The sequence below is a fragment of the Tachyglossus aculeatus genome, chromosome 9 (assembly GCF_015852505.1).
Source record: "Tachyglossus aculeatus isolate mTacAcu1 chromosome 9, mTacAcu1.pri, whole genome shotgun sequence".
Taxonomy (NCBI): domain Eukaryota; kingdom Metazoa; phylum Chordata; class Mammalia; order Monotremata; family Tachyglossidae; genus Tachyglossus; species Tachyglossus aculeatus.
This window is the reverse complement of record NC_052074.1, coordinates 59,233,805-59,257,684: the sequence shown is the minus strand read 5'-3', so window position 1 is coordinate 59,257,684 and position 23,880 is coordinate 59,233,805. Positions and strand designations below refer to the sequence as shown.

The window sequence follows — 23,880 nt, the reverse complement described above, 5'->3', positions numbered from 1 at the left end:
TCCGCTGTGTGCCCTTGGGCAAGTCACTTCCCTTTTCTGTGCCTCAGTTACCTCATCTGTAAAATGGGCATTGAGATTGTGAGCCTTACGTGGACAGGGACCGTGTCCAACCCGATTTGCTTGTATCCACCCCAGTGCTTATACAGTGCCTGGCACATAGTAAGCGCTTAACAAACACCACAATTATTATTAAAGGCCTGTGGGCCTGGAGTGCTGCATCAAGACTTAGGAATAATGCTCTCAACGATCAGTCAATGGTATTTATTGAGCATTTACTATGCCTGTCTCCCCCTTCTAGACTGTGAGCCCACTGTTGGGTAGGGACCGTCTCTATATGTTGCCAACTTGTACTTCCCAAGCGCTTAGCACAGTGCTCTGCACACAGTAAGCGCTCAACAAATACGATTGATGATGATGATGATGATTTATTGAGCATTTGCTATGCCTGTCTCCCCCTTCTAGACTGTGAGCCCACTGTTGGGTAGGGACCGTCCCTATACGTTGCCAACTTGTACTTCCCAAGTGGTTAGTACAGTGCTCTGCACACAGTAAGCGCTCAATAAATACGATTGAATGAATGAATGAATGCGAACAGCTCTATATTAAGTGCTTGGGAGAGTATAATACAATAGAGTCAGTGGGAATAAATTCCTGCCCTCAAGGAGTTTAAATCTAGCAGGGAGGACAGTCATTAAATTAAAGGTAGGGGAAGCAACCTAGAATAAAGACACTATACAAGTGTTCGTGGGGACAGGGTGAAAACCTAAGTACCTAAAGGGTACAGGACTTGAGTACACGGGTGACACGGTAGGGAGAGAAAATAAGATGGGGAAAATGAGAGCTACGTCAAGGAAGGCTTTCTGGAGGGGATGAGGGTTTAGTAGGGCTCAATGGAGCAGCAAGACTCTGGAAGTGTTACGGAGGAGTTCCCAGCTTGACATTAGAGTTTAGGGTTTTCTCTTCCCTTACTGTAGACGAATCTAGGAATTCAGTGTAGTAGATGCAGCGATCACAGGGAGGAACTGTGGCCAACTGTTTGCAGTCAGAGTAACCGTTAAAAGCCCTGATGCCGATGCTTAAATTCTAGGCCTCCTTGCTATGGAAAAGCACACTTCTCTGCTGTGTGACTTTGGGCAAGTCACTTAACTTCTCTGTGCCTCGGTCACCTCATTTGTAAAATGGGGATTAAGACTGTGAGCCCCCTGTGGGATAACCCGATTGCCTTTCATTCATTCAATCGTATTTATTGAGCGCTTACTGTGTGCAGAGCACTGTACTAAGCACTTGGGAAGTACAAGTTGGTACCCAACAGTGGGCTCACAGTCCAGAAGACTGCTTTGTAACCTCCCCAGCGCTTAGAACAGTGCTTTGCACACAGTAAGCACTTAATAAATGCCATCATTATTATTAATACTATTACTAGCTGTCTCACATGGGGCTCAGTCTTAATCCCCGTTTTACAGCTGAGGTAACTGAGGCCCAGAGAAGTTAAGTGACTTGCCCTAGGTCACACAGCAGAGAAGTGACAGAGCCGGAATTCGAACGCAGGTCCTTCTGACTCCCAGATATTTACGCTAAATTCAATGGTACCTCACATTTAAACCAGCAGTCTTAATTTAAAATGTCCTAGTGTCCTGCTGGAGGAAGGATGTACCTTTCCCTCTTTCTGAGCAATGATCACCCCGAAAGGGTAGAGCCCCCTTGCCCATTCATGGACAGAGTGTGCATGCAGGCAATACAGTCTCTCTCTCCAAGACACTCACACTCTTTTTAGTTTTGTTAATGTTATTTCTTCCGCGTTTACTATGCGGCAGGCACTGGGGGAGATACAAGGTAATAGGGTTGGATACAATCCCTGTCCCACACGGGCCTCCCAGTCTTACTCCCCACTTTACAGATGAGGGAACTGAGGCCCGGAGAAGCGAAGTGACTCGCCCGAGATCACACAGCAGGCAAATGGTGGAGCCGGGATTAGAACTCAGGTCCTTCTGATTCTTAGCCCCATGCTTAACCCGCTAGCCCGCACTGTTTCTCACTCACCCTCACCACCTCTTGGGACCAAACCCTTCCAGTAAGAATGACAAATTCCCCCGTTTCCGGGGTTCTTTGAGCCAAACTGCAAGCAGACACGACCGGATGAAAGTCAGGAGGGGACGGCATCCCTCGGCCTACCTCGTTTTCGGATGAGCTTGCCGAGAGAAGCACTTCCTGGGCATCGAAAAACTCCGAGACGGATTCGGACATGGAGAGTCGACTCTCGTTGGCGGCTTGCTGCGTCAGGGGGAGACTGACATGGATCTGCTCCCCGGGCTACAAGGAAACGGAAGAGTCGGTCAATCGTATTTACTGAGACCTTACCGTGTGCACAGCACTGGACTAAGCGCTTGGGGGAGAACAACAGAACAGATACATTCCCTGTCCACAACGAGCTTACAGTCTAGAGGGGGAGACAGACATTAGTATCCATAAATAAATGACAAACACGCAAAAAACACACAGACGAAGTCTGCTATTTCCAGGATGGGTTCACAGTTCTCGCAAGCGGGATCTTGTCTGCGTCCCACTGCACAATGGGAACCGGATTCAACGCAGTCCTGTATAGTTTTTATCACCTATATCACCAGTAGTAGCAACAGAAGAGGTTCTTTCTTTGGGACTGTAAGACTTCAAGGAGGCTCCTCCCAAATGAAAGCCTTTTAGAATTTGGATATCAGGGTGGTGGGGAGAGATAATAAACACATTCCACAGGGGCAAAATTTTCGCAGATATGAAATTTCTATGACAGACTTAAAGATTCACGAGCACAATCAAACCTCCAACAGCCTGGCATTTAAAATTAAGCCCTCGGAGTTTCCTCCCCATGGCTAGCAGTCTCCACCACACTATGGTTCCTCCCCACTGAAGTTACAAAAAACTTACTTTTACCCTTATGAGTCAAAAATAACTTTACAAGTAAACCTCAGGAATATCAACAAACACGTGTTGAAATGACCAAATCACTGAAGCCACTTAAAAAATGTGATTATGAAAACACGTATGAGAACATAAGATTCCTAACAACAATAAGGGACAAACAACCAAGGGATATACGGCATAAGCCTTCTCTTCTTTCCATCTGAGTGAATTTCACTAGCACTGACACTAGCACTAAATTGAAGGCACATTTACTATGGAGGGTCAGAGAGTATTTCAGCTGGGTCTTTAAAAAACAATCAAGATCTACTAGATCTTGACACAACATAAAAACACTTGATGTCAATTAAAAGTCAAAGTCTTACCTCATCAGGGCTGGGGATAATATTTACACTGACCACCTGGTCACAAATAACAGATTCTGAGTGTATTCTGTTCAAGCGACTCCTTAGTTCAGCATTCTGGTTCAGTGCCTTGAAAGAACAAAAACTGCCCATGTTAATTTCAAATAAATACACAAACAGACCAGACACAGGGGCATCCCAAACAGGCTTTCTCAGGAAAGTGCTAGAGCATAATATATGAATATCCTCATTGCATTTTACAGAAAAGCCGGGCTTTAACCAGTTGATAAGAAAGAGACACATGGGTCATCTCTGAAGACACAGTAACTAGATTGCAAGCTCTGTGAGAGCAGGGATCATGTCTTCTACTTCTACTGAATTCTCCAAGTAATTAGTATGGTGCTCTGCACAGAGTAAGCTCAATAATTGATATATATTAATTCTTTCATAGCATGGAGGGAACTATTTTTATCCTGGGCAGGGAATGTGTTTGATATATTGTATTGTACTCTTCCAAGCGCATAGTACAGTGCTTTGCTCAATACAGTTATTAATAATACTACTAATAATAATGAATAAGTGGAGGCGAGGAACCAGGTAGAGTTCATATACTTCCAAACTATGAGACAATTACATTATTTTCAACATCTGCCTCAGACCCCCTCTTCACTCTACCTTCCTATGAGATATACAAAAAGCTTGATTTCAGTAGCTTCCATGAATGAAACTAATTGGCATTTTTGTGACCTTGTGGATACAGCTCGGGCCTGGGAGTCGAAAGGACCTGGGTTCTAATCCCGTGCCCATCAATCAATCAATCAATCGTATTTATTGAGCGCTTACTGTGTGCAGAGCACTGTACTAAGCGCTTGGGAAGTACAAGTTGGCAACATATAGAGACAGTCCCTACCCAACAGTGGGCTCACAGTCTAAAAGGGGGAGACAGAGAACAAAACCAAACATACTAACAAAATAAAATAAATAGAATAGATATGTACAAGTAAAATAGAGTAATAAATATGTACAAACATATATACATATATACAGGTGCTGTGGGGAAGGGAAGTCTTTTAGACTGTGAGCCCACTGTTGGGTAGGGACTGTCTCTATATGTTGCCAACCTGTACTTCCCAAGCGCCCAGTACAGTGCTCTGCACACAGCAAGCGCTCAATAAATACGATTGATTGATTGATTGAGGTATTTATTGAGCGCTTGCTGTGTGCAGGGCACTGGACCAAGCGCTTGGGAAGTACAAGTTGGCAACACTTGACCGTGGGCAAGTTGCTTCACTTTTCTGTGCCTCGGTTACCTCATCTGTAACATGGGGATTGAGACTTGTGAGCCCCAGGTGGGACAGAGACTGTGTCCACCCTGATTAGCTTTTATCAACCCCAGCATTTAGTATAGTGCCTGGCACATAGTAAGTGCTTAATTACCCTCCCTGCCTCCCCCCTACCCCCCCAAAAAAAATATGGCTGAGAGAGTTTGGCTGAATTTTTTTCTTTTTATTATTTATTTGGGAAGTTTTTCAGTGAGAGATAGACTCTGTCAAGTTGGGATGAAGGAATGAATAATGAAGCTGCCATAGTTTGGTCTCTAGTGCTATTTGTTGTCATCTGGAGTCAAAAGACAAGGCAAGTCCAGAACCACACATCCTATAAGGACATTAGGGAGGCTGTCCCAAACTAAGCCCCCCTTTTCCTCAGCTCCCCATCCCCTCATCACCCTGACTCACTCCCTTTGCTCTACCCTCCCTCTCCGCCCCACAGCACTTGTGCATATATGTACATATCTTTAATTCTACTTACATTAATACCTGTTTATTTGTTTTGTTGTGCATACATCTATAATTCTATTTATTTATATTGATGCTATTGATGCCTGTTTCCTTGTTTTGATGTCTGTCTCCCCCCTGTTAAAAGACTGTGAGCCGGCTGTGGAAGGGGACTGTCTCTGCTGTTGAACTGTACTTTTCAAGCGCTTAGTACAGTGCTCTGCCCAGTAAGCGCTCAATACGATTAAACGGATGAATATAAATGGACTGCAAGCAATCAGCCAGGCTGGCAAGCCAGAAAGTGGATAATGTACAGATACACAGCTTTGACACAGAGCGCGACACTGAAAGTCATTATCACGAACTCCAGACTAGATTGGTCATATGGCTAAAGATAGAGCAGTGGCTCAGTGGAAAGAGCCCGGGCTTTGGAGTCAGAGGTCATGGGTTCGAATCCTGACTCCGCCACATGTCTGCTGTGTGATCTTGGGCAAGTCACTTAACTTCTCTGGGCCTCAGTTCCCTCATCTGTAAAATGGGGATTAAGGCTGTGAGCCCCACGTGGGACAACCTGATCACCCTGTATCCTCCCCAGCGCTTAGAACAGTGCTTTGCACATAGTAGGCGCTTAACAAATGCCAATTATTATCATTATTATTATTATAGAGCAAACTAATTTGTCTCCCTCCATGTATAACTGCAACACTTTAAAAAACAAAAACCCAAAATCCTAAATGATAATATTTAAATTTCAGGTTCCTACTACCACGTAATGGATCACAGTTAAAACCTAGAGTCAGAAGTCAAATTATGAATTTTGCACTTACCTGTACTACCACAATCTCAAAATGTAGGAATACCATAACTTGGCTTAGTCCTTTGGATTTTCTAAAAGGCTTCACTGTAATTGTACCATTATCCACCCCCAACCTCCCAACCCCGGCTGTAGGGAGAAGCGGGAATTATTATTCCAATTACAGACATGGAGTTCAGCAAATAGTGATGAACGAACATTTCTCTGAGAACATTCATCAGCAGTAAGCCTTAAAGAAGTTTCCAGTACAGCTGGGACACACTACAGTCCAAGGAGACAGCAGGTATGGCAATGAACTCTCAAATATATTTCATCGTTGAGAGACAAGGTGGAACTTTTATCCCCTGCCCGATCACCTCTGGCCTGACCAAAAATGGGGTGGCAATGACAATGCATCTAATTTTTGTCCGTGATTCAGAAACATAAAGCAAGCACCACTAAAAACTGACTGGTGGCTAGATGGAATCAACTCTGTGCCTGACACTGACTTATTTACCAACTGAATTAGTGCTTAGTAGAGTGCTCTGCACACAGTATGTGCTCAGTGAACACCATGATTGATTGGTTTACCTCTGGATAAAGACATCATGTCACTTAGATCTTGGGAGAAGGAAATGTGGGCTCAAATTTGAGAAAACCAATAGGTTCTCAGGGCAGAAAAAACTGATTTGCTAAGATACAGGAAGCGGAATCGCTGAATTAATTTGCTGCATCCCAGAAGGATGAATACTGAATGAATGAAGATATTATAAAACCAGGCTGCTGCTTCTGAATACACTAAAAACAGGACTCAGGAGATCTACACCACTGTACCTTTTTCCACTTCAAGTAAATGTAATTTTCAGAAGAACTCTAAGGGGATAGGCTTTTCCAAATATTGAGAATGAATACTGTGTAAGCAATGAAATCAACCTTTACCAACTGAAAATGGAATGTAGCTTCTTTTTCCTCCGGTTCCCCTGTGAATGTGCTTATATTCACAAAAATAATGAAGCCATCATATTCTTCCAGATCGTTGGAAAATTTTAAGAACTGGGTATTTATTATAGAGATGCCTGGAAATGCAACAATTTACGTACTATTTACAACTTTTTGCCTTTCCATAAATTTGAGATTGTTGTAGAGAAAGGCATGATTGGTCTTGATTATGCCTTTTTAATTAGCATGACCTTAATCCTCACCTATTTATTAAGGTAAGGTTGCGTCTCCCCTCATCTAGGTTGGTATTTAGGGAATTAACTATATGGGTTCTTGCTAAAGTTATTTTATCAGTGACCCGTATAGATCCAATTTTGTAAAATGTCAGGGGAAACTATCTTGTAGGAAACCAAATAACTGTCTGAAAACTGGTTACTTTACCCACATACCTTAGTTTAAACAAATAAAAAGACAGCATTTTCTTGCATCAACATAGGGTTGGATGCTGCTGCTATGTTCTGGGTTGGGGTCCCCAAATTAAGCTAAGATGCCTTAATATTGATCAAATATGCCTACGGGAAGCTGTGTTGCTGATGTCCATCGGGAACCCTTACAAGCATCAATAAGGAGTAATGGTCCTAAAATGACAGTTGGCTTGCAGAGAGTAAAAACGAAAACTAAAATAGAGCCTGACATTAAAAAAACAATTTGGATCCAATTGGTACCTAAATTAAAATCAAATAAAACCAATTATATAACTTTAAGCTCATTATGGGGCAGGGAATGTGTCTGCTCATTCTCTTGTTCATTCATTCATTCATTCAATGGTATTTATTGAGTGCTTACTGTGTGCAGAGCACTGTACTAAGCCCTTGGAAAGTATAATTCAGCAACAGATAGAGAAAATCACTACGCAACAACGGGCTCACAGTCTAGAAGGGGGGTTCCCAAGTGCTTAGTACAGTGCTCTGCACATAATAAGCACTCAATAAATACCACTGATTGACTGATATGACTTTAAAACCTGAAAAATCCATACCCTAGCTAAATTCTTAGAGTCCCAAGAAGCAATTTAATAATAATACTAATAATAATGGCATTTATTAAGCACTTACTATGTGCAAAGCACTGTTCTAAGCGCTGGGGAGGTTACAAGGTGACCAGGTTGTCCCACAGGGGGCTCACAGTCTTAATCCCCATTTTACAGATGAGGCAACTGAGGCCCAGAGAAGTGAAGTGACTTGCCCAAAGTCACACAGCTGACAATTGGCAGAGCCGGGATTGGACCCCATGACCTCTGACTCCAAAGCCTGTGCTCTTTCCACTGAGCCACGCTGCTTCTCTAAATTTAAGGGCTTAGTACAGTGCTCTGCACACAGTAAACACTTAATAAATTCGATTGAATGAATAATTCCCCCACACAAAGTTCACCCCACTCCCTCAACCCTCAACTCTGGCCCAGAGGAAGACTTGGGAAGGTTCAGAGGGTTGTGAAAGCAGATGAGAGACTGTAAGCTTCTTGTTGGCAGGGAATATGTCTACCAATTGTTACAGTGTACTCTCCCACAGCTTAGTACAGTGCTCTGCACACAGTAAGCGATCAATAAATACGGTTGATGGACTGACAATGGAGGGTTACTAAGATGTATCATTTCAATTGAAACAAGCCTAAAGGGGTAAAGAGATTACGACAAGTATGAAGAGATGAATTTAGGTTAAACTTCTTTTCATCCCAACTTTCGCCACCCTTCTGTGCATGGGATAAGTGATGACGATATTCCAGAATAATCTGGAAGCACAAAAGGCAAGTATAAGTGAAAGAGAAAGTTTGAAACTTCTAAGAAACCTCAAGTAAGCAGGCCAGGCACTAATAATAATAATAATAATAATAATAATAATAATAATAATAATGATGATGGCATTTATTAAGTGCTTACTATGTGCAGAGCACTGTTCTAAGCGCTGGAGAGGTTACAAGGTGATGGTTGTCCCATGGGGAGGGCTCACAATCTTAATCCCCATTTTACAGATGAGGTAACTGAGGCCCAGAGAAGTGAAGTGACTTGTCCAAAGTCACACAGCTGACAATTGGCGGAGCCGGGATTTGAACCCATGACCTCAGACTCCAAAGCCCGGGCTCTTTCCACTGAGCCACGCTGCTTCTCGTGACTGAACACTAGTCAGTTCATTCTTACAATTTTCACCAAGGAACGTCTTAACCAACTCTATCACACTGCATTCTCACAAGCAGTTAGCACAGTGCTCTGCACACAGTGAGCCCTCGATTAATACTACTGATTGATTGATTTTTGTGGCATTCTGGTAAGGACCGAGTATGTGAGGTGCACATCACTGTGACTGTCAATTTAAGAACGCTGCTACAGAACCAAAGCCAGAATTTTCTGTTACATTTCCCTTAGCCACCCACTGCGGTGCCCAGTTCAAAGTTTGCTCCGTCATATGCAATCAACTCCTACTGCAATCAGCACAAGCTGCGCCTCAGTTTCTGGGGACCAAATTCCAGACCGATGACTGGTTATTAGCTCAAGGCTAATATTAGTAATGTTACTTATCTAGGAGGGCTGAGAAAGCTTAATTCTCCTGATAGATTTTAAGTTGATCAGTATCTAGAGCCCGACATGCAAGTGTCAGTGAGTGACTCGGCGTTGCATTGGAAGCAGCCATTTATAAAGATATTTCATTACAAAACAATTCAGCTCAACTCCCAAAATGGAATTACCCCAAATTCCTGATTGACAGTGCTATATACCTACCAATTCAAAGTTTAATCAAAAATGGCATATTTTTAGAGGAATTATTAGAGTCCTCTATTTTCATTTAAATGGATTTTGCCTAACCTAGGAGGAAGGCACTCTATCAACAAGAACAAAAAATCCCACCAGCCAGCTAGCGAAAGAGTGATGTCATGTATTTTGCTTCCTCTCCATCTCCTGTGAGGAAGAGACAGCTGGCAAATTATGGTGAGATGTAGGGCATTCAGAGTCATTTGGCAAAGCCACTTTGGTCCCTTATGTGAACTAGACAAAATCTTAAGCACATTAACCCTTAAAAAAATCAAATTAAGAAAGGATAATTGGCACCGGTTGTACATAAAGCAGAGTAACCATTTTCAAAGGTTTCCCCGACTGACAGTTTCTTCTGCCATGAATTAAAGGGAAACATATTAACACAAAACCTTTACTGACTATCGGGTCTTCTGAATGGATTCTTTCCTTTCCGCAATGATGATAATATGAATTTTAGAATATCACAGATGGAACCATTCTAAAGCAGAACCGGCGTGTGGTTAATTATTTCTTTGAATCATTGCCCCCTTGGTTTTACTACACATATGAGTGTAGTAGTCTGGGAGTTCTAACTGCAGATGTCAATGACAAGTGGCTTGGGTAACAATTGGAACTACCACGGCCACTCTCTTTTTTCATCATTTTTCCAAGGAATTCAGAGAACTTATAGATAATAGTGTGGAAAAAGTCCCAGCTCCACTGCCTTTTTGCCCTATACCACCATTTCTGTCATGGGACTCAATGAACCTAAACAATAGTAAGTTGCAGAAGCCTCACCCCAAAGATTGGCTCGATATTTAGAAGTACAATCGTACTTTATTACTATCTATATTGATAAACCTAGGGCAAAACAGAAAATATGAAGGTTTCTGTAAAGTAGCTACTTCTCCAATGACCTGCTGACACATCAGTTAATCCCCAGTCATTACTGACCACTTTTGACTTTAGGAATCCATTACTGTGACGTGGTGATTCTGAGTCCTAATATTTGTCTCTTAAGGAGCAAGTCTGAATTTTAAATCCCAATCAATGAGCATGCACCACACAGTTACGTCTCCCTCACTGGACTAATCTGAAGAGAACATACAATACACTCGGTTTTGTCATAATGTGCATTGGGCTGGAGCACTGTTGGAGAATTTGGGAGCACTTGTCCGTCAGTATGAACCTGTTTGGATTTGGTGGGCAGCAACATTGGCAGAATGGTCTGTATGTGTGCACATGGCTTTCTGTTCGCTTGTCTAGAGTACCAAAACTTTTCTTTATGCGGGGCTACATAAGACTACCACCCCTACATTATAGGAGAATTGGGTGTAATTTGGCTACAGCTGGCACAGCAGGAAGTGACACAATCTTTTCCATTTTAATTGGCCATCTCCTCTTTGTTTCCTTCAGACTCGCAGCATACTGTGAATACTCATCACTACTCCTGTCACTTACAGAAGACTCAGGGGGTGTGGACTGAGAGGAGTCTAAAACACTGTCTACAAACAGGACTCGGGCCGCACCCGCAGAAGGTTTGGCAGCGGATGGACCAAACCTTTGAAGGACCACGTTTTCAACTTTAGTGGCTCAGTCAGTTTGGCACAATTGAACCGACTTCAGCTCATTGTCTCCTAGCTTAGGCAGCAATGTCCTCTGAGGGTAATAGCGCTTTTTAGAGAGCAGCTTAAACAACCCCAAAATTGAACTGAGAGTCTGGCTGTGTACTGAATTGCTTTTATCCAATTTTAAGGGATTGAAGGAAAAAGCCAAGCAGATGTGGATATGCACAGAAAGCCACTTACCCAGGATTTGCTGTCTCCAGCACTCTGATCCAAGGCACCAGGAAGTGAACAACATCTTAGGTAAACACTGAATTCTCACATAAAATCACATAACAACATTGAGTTCTCAGGGGAATTAACAGAAAGGGCTTTTAAAAATGATCAGCAGAAGAAATGGTTACACAGGAATGGGCTGAATTCAGAGAAAGCACTTCATATCAGGATGAGGAACAGCACAGCCTAACAGATAGAGCTCTGGCCTGGGAGTCAGAAGGACCTGGGTTCTAATTCCAGCTTTGCCACTTGTCTGCTGTGTGACTTTGGACAAGTCACTTCTCTTTTCAGGACCTCAGTTACCACATTTGTAAAATGGGGATTAAGACGGAGCCCCATGTATAACACGGACTGTGTCCCACCTGATTAGCTTGTGGCTACCCCAGAGCTTAGAACACAGTAAGCACTTAACAAATACCAATAAAAAGGGATAATATTTGGCATTGCTGATTATTCGGTGAAATTGTCAAATTGGCTTTTCACTGGGAGTTCAGTGAAATTTATCACTCAGTAGAAATTTCTGATATAAAACAATCTTAGAATCCTAGATAATCCAGGAAACCTATTGTCATCAATTGAAAGAAAAAATTTAAAGGTACATAAAATCACCTGTATTACTTTTCAAGGGATGGAGACAATATTTTCAATAGGAAAGTGTTGAGGGACACTTACAAGTTTCGCTCTAGTTTTAGTGCCACCGAACATAAGGTTCTTGTAAACTCACAAATCTTATAAAAAGCTCCTTTTAATGCCAGCATTGGAGGCACCAGTATAGAGTGATAGGGTCCAGAAGCAGGTGAGGAAATGACTCGCAATCACTGTATTTTAACGGAATTCGGGGACAGAATGTATTTTGTGATGCTGAATTGGACATTATCCCCTTCTTGGAAAACTCTAAAGGCACTCCAGGATCCCTAGAGAACTCCCTCACGATCACCCACATGGCTTGTGCAAAAATCGAGTAGAGGGGCTTATCTCTTCCCTCTCTCCCTTTCAACTGTTGGGGTAATGTGTCATGCACCTGAAACCAAAGCAAGGCATACCTGAGAGAGGGATTGTCTGAGGCGAGCCATCTGTGCGCTGTGGCCTTTATTAAGATCCTGCTCAGAAACGATCTGCTTAAGCTTCTCCTTCTCTATAGCTATGCTGTTAAAAGCCGACTTCAAAAGAGAATGCACTGTAGAGGAAGAGGAGGGGAAAAAAGAGCAAAATCAAATATTTCCAGAGAATACCCACAGTGCTTTCGGCTTACCTGGTTCCATCAGAACTACCTAGGGTGACAATGCTCCATGATCACAATAAACACTACAGGAATTGTGTGAATCTGCAAGCATCAAGGGGGTGTTTTAGCCTCTCCTGATAAAACATGCTATATTGAATCCAACCGAATTAAACGGCGGCCTTGAAAGCGAGTTTCCCAGAATGCCTTGCCCAAGAGACCGAAATGGAAGATCAATAGGGTGAGCAGGCTTGATCGATGTGGGAAATCTTCGACTCTAATGCCCAGTATTAGCCTGGGTTTAGGAATGCCCTAGAGGACCAAGAGGATGCAGTGTTTGTAAATTCAGTTAGAACCCAGAGGAAAAAAGCCAGATATTCTATACGTGAGTAATTAGGCTGGTCTCCACTATCCATCCCAACAGCCGCATCGAACTTGATGTGCACATTCTATTAATTACTCATTTCTTAATTCATTTTTTCATTTTTCTTTTCACTTGCCGTTGCCACTTGTATCTACGCTTGCCTGCCTGTTTCCTCATTAGATTTTACAGAAGAAAGAAATGCTCTAGCGGGGTGATAGAGCATTGGCACTAGGTACCAAAGGAGATGGGATTTTCTCCACTTACGGAGATCCTTGGAAAGAAAAGTCATCTACCTGACGTGTGGGTTAGGCCTTCACTGTGTTCCTTTTGTGTGCACAACAATGTATTTTCCAAAGTACTGGAGGCAAAAGACATGACCCCTGCCCTCAAAGAGTTTACAGGTAATCAGCTCCACTGTTCTATTGCTCTCTTTTTTGGGTTGTAATAACAGACTCACACAAGTGAAGGGGGGCAACACAGCCCCGAACTACAGGCGACTTTCTTCCTTGATCTCTCCAGAGCCACTAAAGTGCTCTGATTCAGAAATGTCACAAGCTCTTTGGGAATCTGGTCCAGCCCGCATGACTGGTGAGCCCCAAACTCCAGCCTGAGTCACCCTCCTGCCCCCAAAAACTGACCGAGAGGCTGAGGAGGTGCAACAAAGGGAAAGGAGCAAGCCAAAAGAAAGAATAGTTTGCATAAATGAGCAGTTATCTACTTTTGCGGCTCCCTGAGTTGAGTCCATAACACGCTTCATCCAATAGCAATTGATAGGCTCAAGTCTCCTTCAAAGCCAGCCCTTCCATCTGGGAAGTGATTTAAACTTGGGAGGGTCAGGCATCCCATCTTTGCCGGTAGCCAAGGGGTGGTCTGCAGAAGGCCTGGGCCAGCCGGAGTTCGTTCCCCAAAATACAGTTTGTGTACTGCTCTACCACCCTGATCTGGCTGAGAACAACCTTAGACTGAGGAAGACTGGAAAATCCCGAGGAGCTCGGGAAAAGCACAATATTCACCAGATTTTCTAACAGGGCAACCATTAAATAAACAACTGTCACCAAGGTTTTGCGTGCTTTTTGACAGTCTACACGCAACCCTAGAGGAAGAACAGCCTTTCTAGAAGTTTTGAAGGCTCACTGATTCTGGAGTTTATTTACAGCTTCGAGATTCTGAACACTGATTGCATAGAGTTTACACAGGAAGAGAGTCATTTATACAATTCCCCTCAGCTAATGTTATTTCTAACTTGTACCCAGGAAAGATGTACTGTCTATTCAACACCCAAGAGTTTCTGCTTTTTCACGTGGCTGGCAGTAAATCCACGTTACCATGTGATCAAAGTAGCATTTATCTAATGTGACGAATCAAAAACTCTGCTGGGAAATGCCATGAGAGCCACATTAAGGAAAGAGTGAAACAGCAGAAATAATTGCTGAGAACATGAAATCAGAGGGCCCCGCATTTATTCTCCGTCAATGTTTTCTCTTTAAAAACCAAAACCAGATATTCCTCTTACTGAAAGTCTCATTACGTCTAGGATTATGGTTGAGAGAAGGATAATTATTAGAGTAAAGGTTAGGGATGGATAAGCCCCAGGGTTAGGGTTGATATTCGGCTTGTACAATCCCCTGGGATACTGAAGATGACTTTCATTGATTGAAGGTGACAATTCCCCTTAGCGTTAAATTAGAAGCCGGATCCCTGTTCTGTTTATTTTAATTAATGCTCATTCTGCTGATTAAGCTAAAGATTCGGCTCAAAGTCGTTTAGGGGACGAGGATGCTGAGGACGCAGTATCTAACGAGCTGCTCTCACTGACCCTTCATTCAATTAAAACCAAACTGTTTACGTTTTACCCTGGTGTTTTTTTCCTCCTCCCGGTAGGGTGAGTCAGCAGGCAAAGACTCTAACCTGGGGTGTTTCGTATTGACCTGAAACCAGTAAGTATCTACGAGCAGCATAAAATAAAATTTGGCGAAACTTAGCATCCCTGCCTAGAAGACGATGGAAAAATTGACACTGGCTGGCAGCCCCGATCAAGGCGGATTCGTTTGTCCGACAGATACATTTGATTTGGGAAAGTTACCTTTCTGGGCAATGAGGCAAAACTCCTCTTGAAGCTTGGTATAATCTGTTGAACTTTCCAGAGGGTCTGCGAGGTGGCTCGGAGGAGTCTGAAACTCAATGTCTGCACAAAGGTTGGGGTTAGAGGAATGCAAGCGAACTGGCGACATTGTAGCACTAAAAGGAACCTGAAGGGTGAAGCAAATAATAATGAAAGAGCATTGGGGGGGGTGGTTCTGTTCTACCCCAGGATGCATCCAACCCACTTTTTCCATCCACTAAATAGGTAGCAGTTAGTCGACGGATGACAACAATTAGACAGGCAATCCTGTTTTGAGGAGTCTCGAGTCCCCCAGTTTGAGTTTCCCGCACATCATAGCGTTTCCCTGCATTACTCTGAAAAGTGCTCGTCTGTGGGCAGGGAACAGGTCTGCCAACTCTGTTGTAGTGTACTCTCTCAAGCGATTAGCACATTGCTCTGCAGGTGCTCAATAAATATCATTGGCGATGATGAAAAGTGATGACTAGACGGCTCTCCTACAATCACACCTCTCTCCAAGAGGCCTTCCCTGACTAAGCCCTCTTTTCTGTATCACCTATGCAATTTGATCTGTGCTCCTTTAGCAGTGGTATTCAATCCATCCTCAACCCTACAGCCTTTATGTACTCATCCGTATTCTCTCCCATTCCCAGAGAAGCAGCGTGACTCAGTGGAAAGTGAATGGGCTTTGGAGTCAGAGGACTTGGGTTCTAATCCTGGCTCCGCCATTTGTCAGCTGTGTGACCTTGGGCAAGCCACTTAACTTCTCTGTGCCTCAGTTACCTCATCTGTAAAATGGGGATTAAGCATGTGAGCCCCACGTGGGACAACCTGATTTCCTTGTATGTACCCCAGTGCTTAGAACAGTGCTTGGCACATAGCTTAACAAATACCATAATTATTATTATTTCTCCCCTATATGCAATTTATCTTAAGTCCGGTCTCCACCTTTAGACTACAAGCTCCTTGTGAGTAGGGACTGTGTCAAATCTACTGTATTGTTAAATGCTTAGTAGGGCACTGCACACAGTAAACGCTCAATAAATATAACTGACTGATACTGTACTCTCCCAAGTGCTTAATACAGTGCTCTGCACACAGTAAGCACTCAGTAAATACCACAGATTGACTGACTGTCAGCTAAAGAAGACAGAATAAGGCTGGATAAAATATACCAGTGGGCTACACTGTCCTATGTTCAGAGTATTAGGCAGACAACTAGCACACTGAGATTGACGTATCCTGGCCTTTTCTGACAAAGACTGAGTTAGTGGCCACAGTGACAGGATTTCAAATGTGCTTGTTAATCTTGAATTCTGGAAACAGCATCTTAAATCAAACCAGGCACGAAAAGAGTAAAAAAAAACCTGCAATGAATGTAGACGCGGTCTTTTTCCTTTCTGCTACTACATAAAACATGCCTGCAAAATCAAATAACCATAAGGGATACGGGATCACAAGTAATATTATAACAGTTTTACTGGAGAGAAACATTAGCTAATACTACAACATTTCATTACATGAATAGCTTGCTGCTCTCTAACTTACATATACAGTAATTAAAATACATCACATTTAAGTGACTAAACATTTAGTTCTTTTCGTTGAACATATAGGTCTCAACTATAATAATTCATGAGTGTTTCCAAGTGGGTTATCCTCTCTGAGCTCTGACTGCTTCAGAGATGGCATCTAGCAGCAGTTGGCTGGAAGCAATGTGGCCTAGTGGAAAGAGTCAGGGCCTGGGAATTAGAGTTTAATTACTATATATTTAAGTTATATTAGAGAGGAGCAACCTGTTCATTTCTACCCCAGCCCTTAGAACAGTGCCTGGCACACAGTAAGTGCTTAACAAATACCATTAAAAAAAACAAGTGCACTATCCACTCCAGATGAAAGAAAACAAACTTTTGCTTAAGGCTCTTGCTAAATGCAGAAAAGGAAATCATGTTCAGGTCTTTTCTCCTTTAAATCGACCTTTCATTCACAGTTGAATTCATTCTCAACTATACAGTCACTTTCGCCTGGCTCTTTGCCTGTTGTTTTAAAAGCCCTGGATTAATGGCCTCTCCCCCCGACCCCCCCACTTTATTTTTCAGAGTATTATTCCCTTTGATTTTCCCTTGCCTCCCCATTTAACCTTCCTTTCCTTTTCTTTGGCTTTCTGGTCTTCTTCCTCTATTGTTTTTGCTTCTCCATTTTACCCTTCATCCTTAGTTTTGATTCAGCTTACTGTAGGCAAACTGAGAGCAGGTGGAAAACCATTCCAAGTACCTTACCTGATCCTGTCCATCTCAGCTGAATAAGAGTTATTCATGTCTAATGCAACCTCTCTGGGTTCCCCACCTACAACGACAAGCAGTTCTCCCAGCCCCGACCAGCCCACAGGTCCTGGACAGACTCTGCCACCACCCCCAGCTCCTACTTATTGCTACCTGCTGAGCAGATTAGAACATTTTTATTGTATTCGGGGCCTTGGAAGAATTCCCAATCCAGATGTAAACTCGCTGTGGGCAGGGTACATGCCGACCAACTCCGTCGTAGTATACTCTCCCAAGCGTTATGCACACAGTAAGTGCTTAAGAAATACTGTTGACTGAGGTACTCACCAAAGGACACATTTCATTAACAATCACTCTTGGACGATACTATCACAACTGAACTGGCATTTAATTGATATCAAACGGACACTGTGATTTCCGAGAAAACTAACATCTACTTTCCGAAGTGTCAGACTGTAATCCATTCAAACATATGTATTCAATCGTATTTACTGGGTGCTCAGTGTGCAGAGCACTGTATTAAGTGCTTGGGAGAGTACAGTACAACAATAAACAGATATATTTCCTGTAATGGGAAGGGAAGGAATGCATCTACAATCTAGTGCCACTTTGGTTCCAGAGTATTATGGTAATACGGCCTGATCTTTTTTATGAACTGGTCAAAAGTATAATTCAGAGAGGAAAGATTCCCAGTCTTCATAATGTTAGAATTCAAAAGGCTACAGCCACTGGGAGGTCCGTGCTTAATTCCACTCCCTTGGTTGTTTGATTTAGTAGGGGAATTCCAGCCTGTTATTCTCCACCTCATATCTATTGGCAGGCATGTCGATAAACACTACTGATTCTGTACCAAGGCAGAGGACTTATGGTTTTCAGGCTGAGGTCCAGGCATAGAAAGGGCTGACTCCATCAGTTAGGTGGGTCAAGACTAAGAGTCGTCCACGAAAGCACCTCTTCCCTGGGGGCATAAAGAAGTCAAAGAACTGCAATGGAACCTTTAAGGATCTGACTCCCCATCTTTAAGAAGCTTCTCCCTTGAGTCTTAAATCCACTCACTGTTGTAGCCACCGCTGCCGCTAGCCTCTGCCGACGTCGGGTAGTGCTGAATTGACCCTTCGGAGGTGGCCCTTCCTGACGGTGAATGGGGAAAGAGAAGGGAGGAGAAAATAAGAGTTGGGGAAGGGAAAGGGTGGGACAATGGGGAAGGGTGGGGGAGAATGATAGATGGTCAGAGAAGGGAGAGTCTTTAAACTGAATTTATACTTTCACCAACCCTTAGCATTAAGAGAACTAAGGGAATTCTCGCTTGTTCTCACTTCAGGACAAACAACACCTCCACCAAACCTGCTGACTCCGCTTCCCGGTGAAGTCAGGGCTCTAGGATGGACATGCAAGCTTCGAGGTTTAAAAAAAAAATAAATGAAAGAATTTCCAACAGGGCTGAAGAATAACGTCTGGTCCCTGAGTGATGCGGTGTTTGATGATATCAGAAGGAAAGGATGTCATGTAATGTCCAGAATCGAGCCAGGTCCAATTCTTCACTTACTGGCCATGCAAGACTATAGTAGCACAGTCCCCCTGAGGCCCCTGCTTAGCCAGAAGCACTCTATCCTTGTGACTGGGGAGGGGAGGAGACCCAGGAGACAGAATGAGGGGATGTAATCTCCACTACCCCCCCCCTTCCCTCTCTTCTACCTCAATAGGGAAGACAGAGTGGAAAGACAGAGTTCCAGCTTCCCACAAGACTGTGTGGATCAGGGTCTACCAAATCTACTGCACACAGGAAGAGCTCAATAAATGCTACTTTCCTCCCACAGATCAGGAAAATTAACTGGCACTCCTCAAAGCTCTGTCATTTTCAAAGACCTGGGACATCCTGGATATTTTGTGTTTTGGAGCAACTATCGACTCCCACCTGTGCCTCCTGGTTCTTTCAGTCCACTAACTCTCTGACGTCTGCCTTGTCCCCAAAAGGGGTCAAAGAGAACCCCTGCTGGATAATGTGGTCTTTCAAAGCTGGAGCTCTGACTTGACCTGGTCTCCATTTCAATGGGATCGCCCTGCCCGTGACGTGAGTTTTAACAGAGGGAATTCTGCCTGACTTATTTCATCGTATATTGTAAATTAACTTCAGTGCAGTAGAATGCTTTTATTTCCCCACTTCCCTCCCTTAGAATCACCTTATGCATATAGGGACCAATCATCCATCACAAAGGAGAAGGAGCGTGGCCTAGTGGAGAGAGCCCAAGCCTGGAAGTCAAAAGGACTTGGGTTCTAACCCCAGCTTCGCCACTTGTCTGCTGTGTCACCATGGGCAGGTCACCTCACTTCTCTGTGCCTCAGTTCCTTCATCTGTAAAATGGGGATTAAGAATGTGAACCCCATGTAAGACAGGGGCTGTGTCCAACCTGATAAGCTTGATTCTGCCCCAGAGCATAGTGCAGTGCCTGGCACATAGTAAGAGCTTAACCAATACCATAAAAACAAAAAATAAAAACTCTGGGGCAGCAAATCCTCGTAGTTTGATGTGGAGCCTTCATTATCATCTCCCCCCCCCACCCCCAGATTGTAAGTTCATTGTGGGCAGGGATTGTCACTGTTTATTATTGTATCGTACTTTCGCAAGAGCTTAGTAGAGTGATCTGCACACAGTAAGCACTTAATATATACGTCTGAATGAATGAATATAATAATAATAATAACAATGGCATTTATTAAGCGCTTACTATGTGCAAAGCACTGTTCTAAGCGCTGGGGAGGTTACAAGGTGATCAGGCTGTTCCTCGGAGGGCTCACAGTCTTAATCCCCATTTTACAAATGAGGTAACTGAGGCACAGAGAAGTGAAGTGACTTGCCCAAAGTCACACAGCTGACAATTAGCAGAGCTGGGATTTGAACCCATGACCTCTGACTCCAAAGCCCGGGCTCTTTCCACTGAGCCACGGAAGCTTCTGGAGGACCAAAGGGAATGCTGCACATTTGGCTTCTCCTACTCTCTTGACACTATTTACATATCCCAGCTGCCATCTCTGGGTTCCTTCAATACTGAGGCATCCGATATTTAACTTATGCACTTGACAGTAAAATGACAGCCACCACCTTGATGACGATGATGATGGTATTTATTAAGCGCTCATGTGCCACCCACTGTGCTACGCACTGAGGTAACAACAAGTTCATCAAATTCAGGTGTTCCTTGCTCTGTCATCTAAAATATCAGTACACTACCATTCCTTAATGAAGGCCCCGAAATCTTATCCCAGACCTGAAAAGCCAAATCACCATAAGTGGAAACTATCTTTTCCGAAAGGATAACTCTGACGGGTGATTTCTAGGTCAAAAAATCGCTTTCAATTTCCTGCCCCGCTCTGTGGGACCAAATCCCCACTACATTTATGGGAAACATGAAATCAGCAGGCATGCATGTATGCCATCTTATCTCTCCCCACAAAATAACTGACTTTATACCTGGGCTAGGTACTCTTCCGCTCTAAATCCCCAGCCAAGGGCCCATAAATACTTAACTAGGTCTCAGTGGAACCGAGCAGGGTGAGGCCTACAGCGGAATACCTGAATAATTTTATTATTGAAGAGATTTCAGCTCTGTGGCACAGTGCTCTCTTGGAAATCGGGAGCCTTGATCTCAGTCCCCATGTTTCCTGACTTGAATCTTTGACTAACGAAGGATGAGTCTCAGCACTTTTAGGGGAGACTGGCTGGTTTGGAGAGGCAGAACCTCCTCGTTATGACAGTATTGGACCCCATGAAGGACAGGGACTGTATCCGACCTAATTAACTTGTACCTACTCCAACGCTTAAACAGTGCTTGACACATAGTTATCGCTTTACAAATACTATAAAAAAAAAGAAAGCACTTTATTTGGGCAGGATTTTCCTCCCAAATATATTTCACTTAGAGTCAAAACAGTCAAAGTGAAAGTGCAATGGGTTTGCGCTCCCTTGAGCTCTGCTTGATCCTACCTGGCTTATAAAATGATGATGATGATGATGATGAGGATGGTATTTGTTAAGCACTTACTGTGTGTCAGGCACTGTTCTAAGCACTGGAATAGATACAAGCTGATCAGGCTGGACTCAGTCCCTGTCCCCCATGGGGCTCACAGTCTTAATCCCCATTTTCCAGAACTGCTAACTGAGGCACAGGGAAGTGAAGTGACCTGAACAAGGTCACACAACAGACAAGTGGCAGAGCCAGGATTAGAACCCAGGTCCTTCTGAATCCCAGGCCCATGCTGTATCCGCTAGGCCATGCTATCAGCATTGATTTTTTACAGGGTCATTGAAGGATTCTTTGATTTAAAGGCCATGGGGTTGTTCCACCTTACCTCACAGGACAACTGAACTATCATAGCTCTCACCAGCTATGTTCTCATGCCCGTGATCGTGACTAACCCAGAATAATATCTTGCTTTTTCAATCATTTCCGACTAATCAAAGTAAGCCCTCAACTTGATTTTTCTGTGAGTTTTGAACACAGTGGCAGAAAGTAGAATTCAGACTTCCTTATGGAGTGCCTGATGAGAACACCTGTAATCTCATAGACCTCCCATACCTCAAATTACAACAGGCTTCCAAGCAACAGCGAGGAAAACAGACAGACGTTGGTTACATAAGGCTGCTTTTCAAGGGACCAACAGTAAATACCAGTCTTTTACATAACCCTGGTGTTTACCTGTGATGTTTGTTTTTCAAAATGCACATATCATCTTGGTCCTTGAGTACATGGATACTGGACTAAAAAACGTAATCAATCAAGAAATAAGTAAATAAAAAATGATGTGCTTACAGCGAGTGAAACAACTCCTACTGAGTTCATGAATTTTCTCCATGAAAATGTTCTGATGTAATTTCTTTTTAGGTATCAAGTTTGTGATCAGAAAGAAATTACATACTACCCAAAATTAGGCTAACCGGTTGTTAGATGGGAAAAATCCAAACATCTTTGCTACCCCTGAAATATTTCAAATGCATCCGATTAGTGGACATACAACAAAATGAATGTTAGTTACAAAATAAATAATTTCATTAGAACACAAAATTTAAGAACAAGATTTGTTATGCAGAAGACGGCCAATAGTTTGGAAAAGAAGTTTTCTCCTCATTGTTGATATTAAAAAATAAAAGCTAAATTGCAAGCCTGGTTGGTCTAATGGAATACTGTAGAGTAATAAAATTTAGACTGTAAGATAGGATGGCGATGACAGCGTAACTCAGAAAAGGTCTCAAATAATATAAATAGCTGCAACTTTCTGGCAGCGAGAAATGAATTTTCACCAAGTGTGTGCTTTCTTTAATAAAGGCATTAAGAAAACCTGGCATAATCAGGTTTTTGATATTTGATATATCTAATACTTACAACACAGAAGTACCATGGCAACACACAGCATTTCAAAAACTACAAACTGCTATTTTAAAATTTTAACTGCATCTTGGGATTCTAAATGATTCATGATGAATCTTTTTATAGCCATTCACTTAAACTAGGTACACATTTATAAGGTTCAAAAGACTTTACGCTAATAGCATTTTAAAAGGCCAAAAGCCATAATGGCAAATGAAAACCCATTTTAGAATAAGGCACTTGGTTGCCAGCGGTTTCTTTTCACGAGAATGAAACTATGGACACAGCCTTCAGGTTCTGCTCCTTTCTCACATTACAGAAGCAAACACTCTCAACTGACAAGAGTCTCTTGAAATATACAGCAAGAAAGAAAAGAGGTGACTTCTCCCACAACCACGCACCATCTATCCCAATCTTCCCTGGTTTACAAATTATGAGAAAACTGATAGCCTCTAAAATCAAGTGTTTTTGATAGAAATTATCAGAGGGAATGTCAAGACCACTCGTTCGTTGACATTACTGCAGTCAAGATTAAGATTCTCCTTGAGTTGTTCAACTCGGACTATTCAATTCACAGGTGTTTGCTGAAGGCCAAATTCTGCTCTCAAAAACAGTACTGGATAAAGCCGATTAACAAGAAGAGTGAGGAGATCCGGAGATCAGAATCTGGTTCCAAACCCATCCCTTGAGCATTCTCAGGCATTCTATTTTTTTTTCCCTGGCAGTTTTGTGAAACCCTCTTGGGAGAATTTACATTTTTTTTTTATTCACGATACGTAACTTTAGCTTTTGAATTCTTTACGTGGCTGCAGAAGAAGCCTAATCAATGTGTTCTCTGCTAACCGATTTTGGAATGTCCCTGAGCGCTTAACAAATGCCATCATTATTATTATTATGTGATAATCGTCTGTTCAACCATTAGCTTTCCCGACTTTTAGTTACCACACTGACTCGCATATAAAAATCACTTCAGCAAGGAGAATGAAGGAAAACAACATGAATTCTGTACCTGAAGTTGAATTTTTGCATCTTTGCTGACGCTTTTTGTTCTCCAACGTCTTGTGACCCTCTTGTCTTTCTTTGACATATCTACACAGTTAGCCTACATTACACAAATAGTTAAAAGCAACAAAGTGCTATTAAGTTCACACAGATGACAC

The 23,880-nt window shown here is 42.8% G+C and overlaps 1 protein-coding gene across 7 annotated transcripts in view; it reads right to left on the bottom strand.

Annotated features, from left to right (window-relative positions):
- OSBPL6 (oxysterol binding protein like 6) overlaps window positions 1–23,880 on the bottom strand; it is a 131,392-nt gene that overhangs the window by 24,673 nt on the left and 82,839 nt on the right. For 4 of the 7 annotated variants that reach the window (XM_038751557.1, XM_038751555.1, XM_038751556.1 and 1 more), the window contains 7 exons: window positions 23,730–23,822; window positions 18,414–18,488; window positions 15,058–15,223; window positions 12,435–12,568; window positions 11,359–11,382; window positions 3,279–3,386; window positions 2,173–2,310 (listed from right to left, as the gene is read on the bottom strand). In XM_038751557.1, coding sequence (XP_038607485.1) covers window positions 2,173–2,310; window positions 3,279–3,386; window positions 11,359–11,382; window positions 12,435–12,568; window positions 15,058–15,223; window positions 18,414–18,488; window positions 23,730–23,822 — 738 coding nt within the window. The remainder of the gene's footprint in view (window positions 1–2,172; window positions 2,311–3,278; window positions 3,387–11,358; window positions 11,383–12,434; window positions 12,569–15,057; window positions 15,224–18,413; window positions 18,489–23,729; window positions 23,823–23,880) is intronic. The other 3 variants (XM_038751562.1, XM_038751558.1, XM_038751560.1) reach the window with 3 other exon arrangements.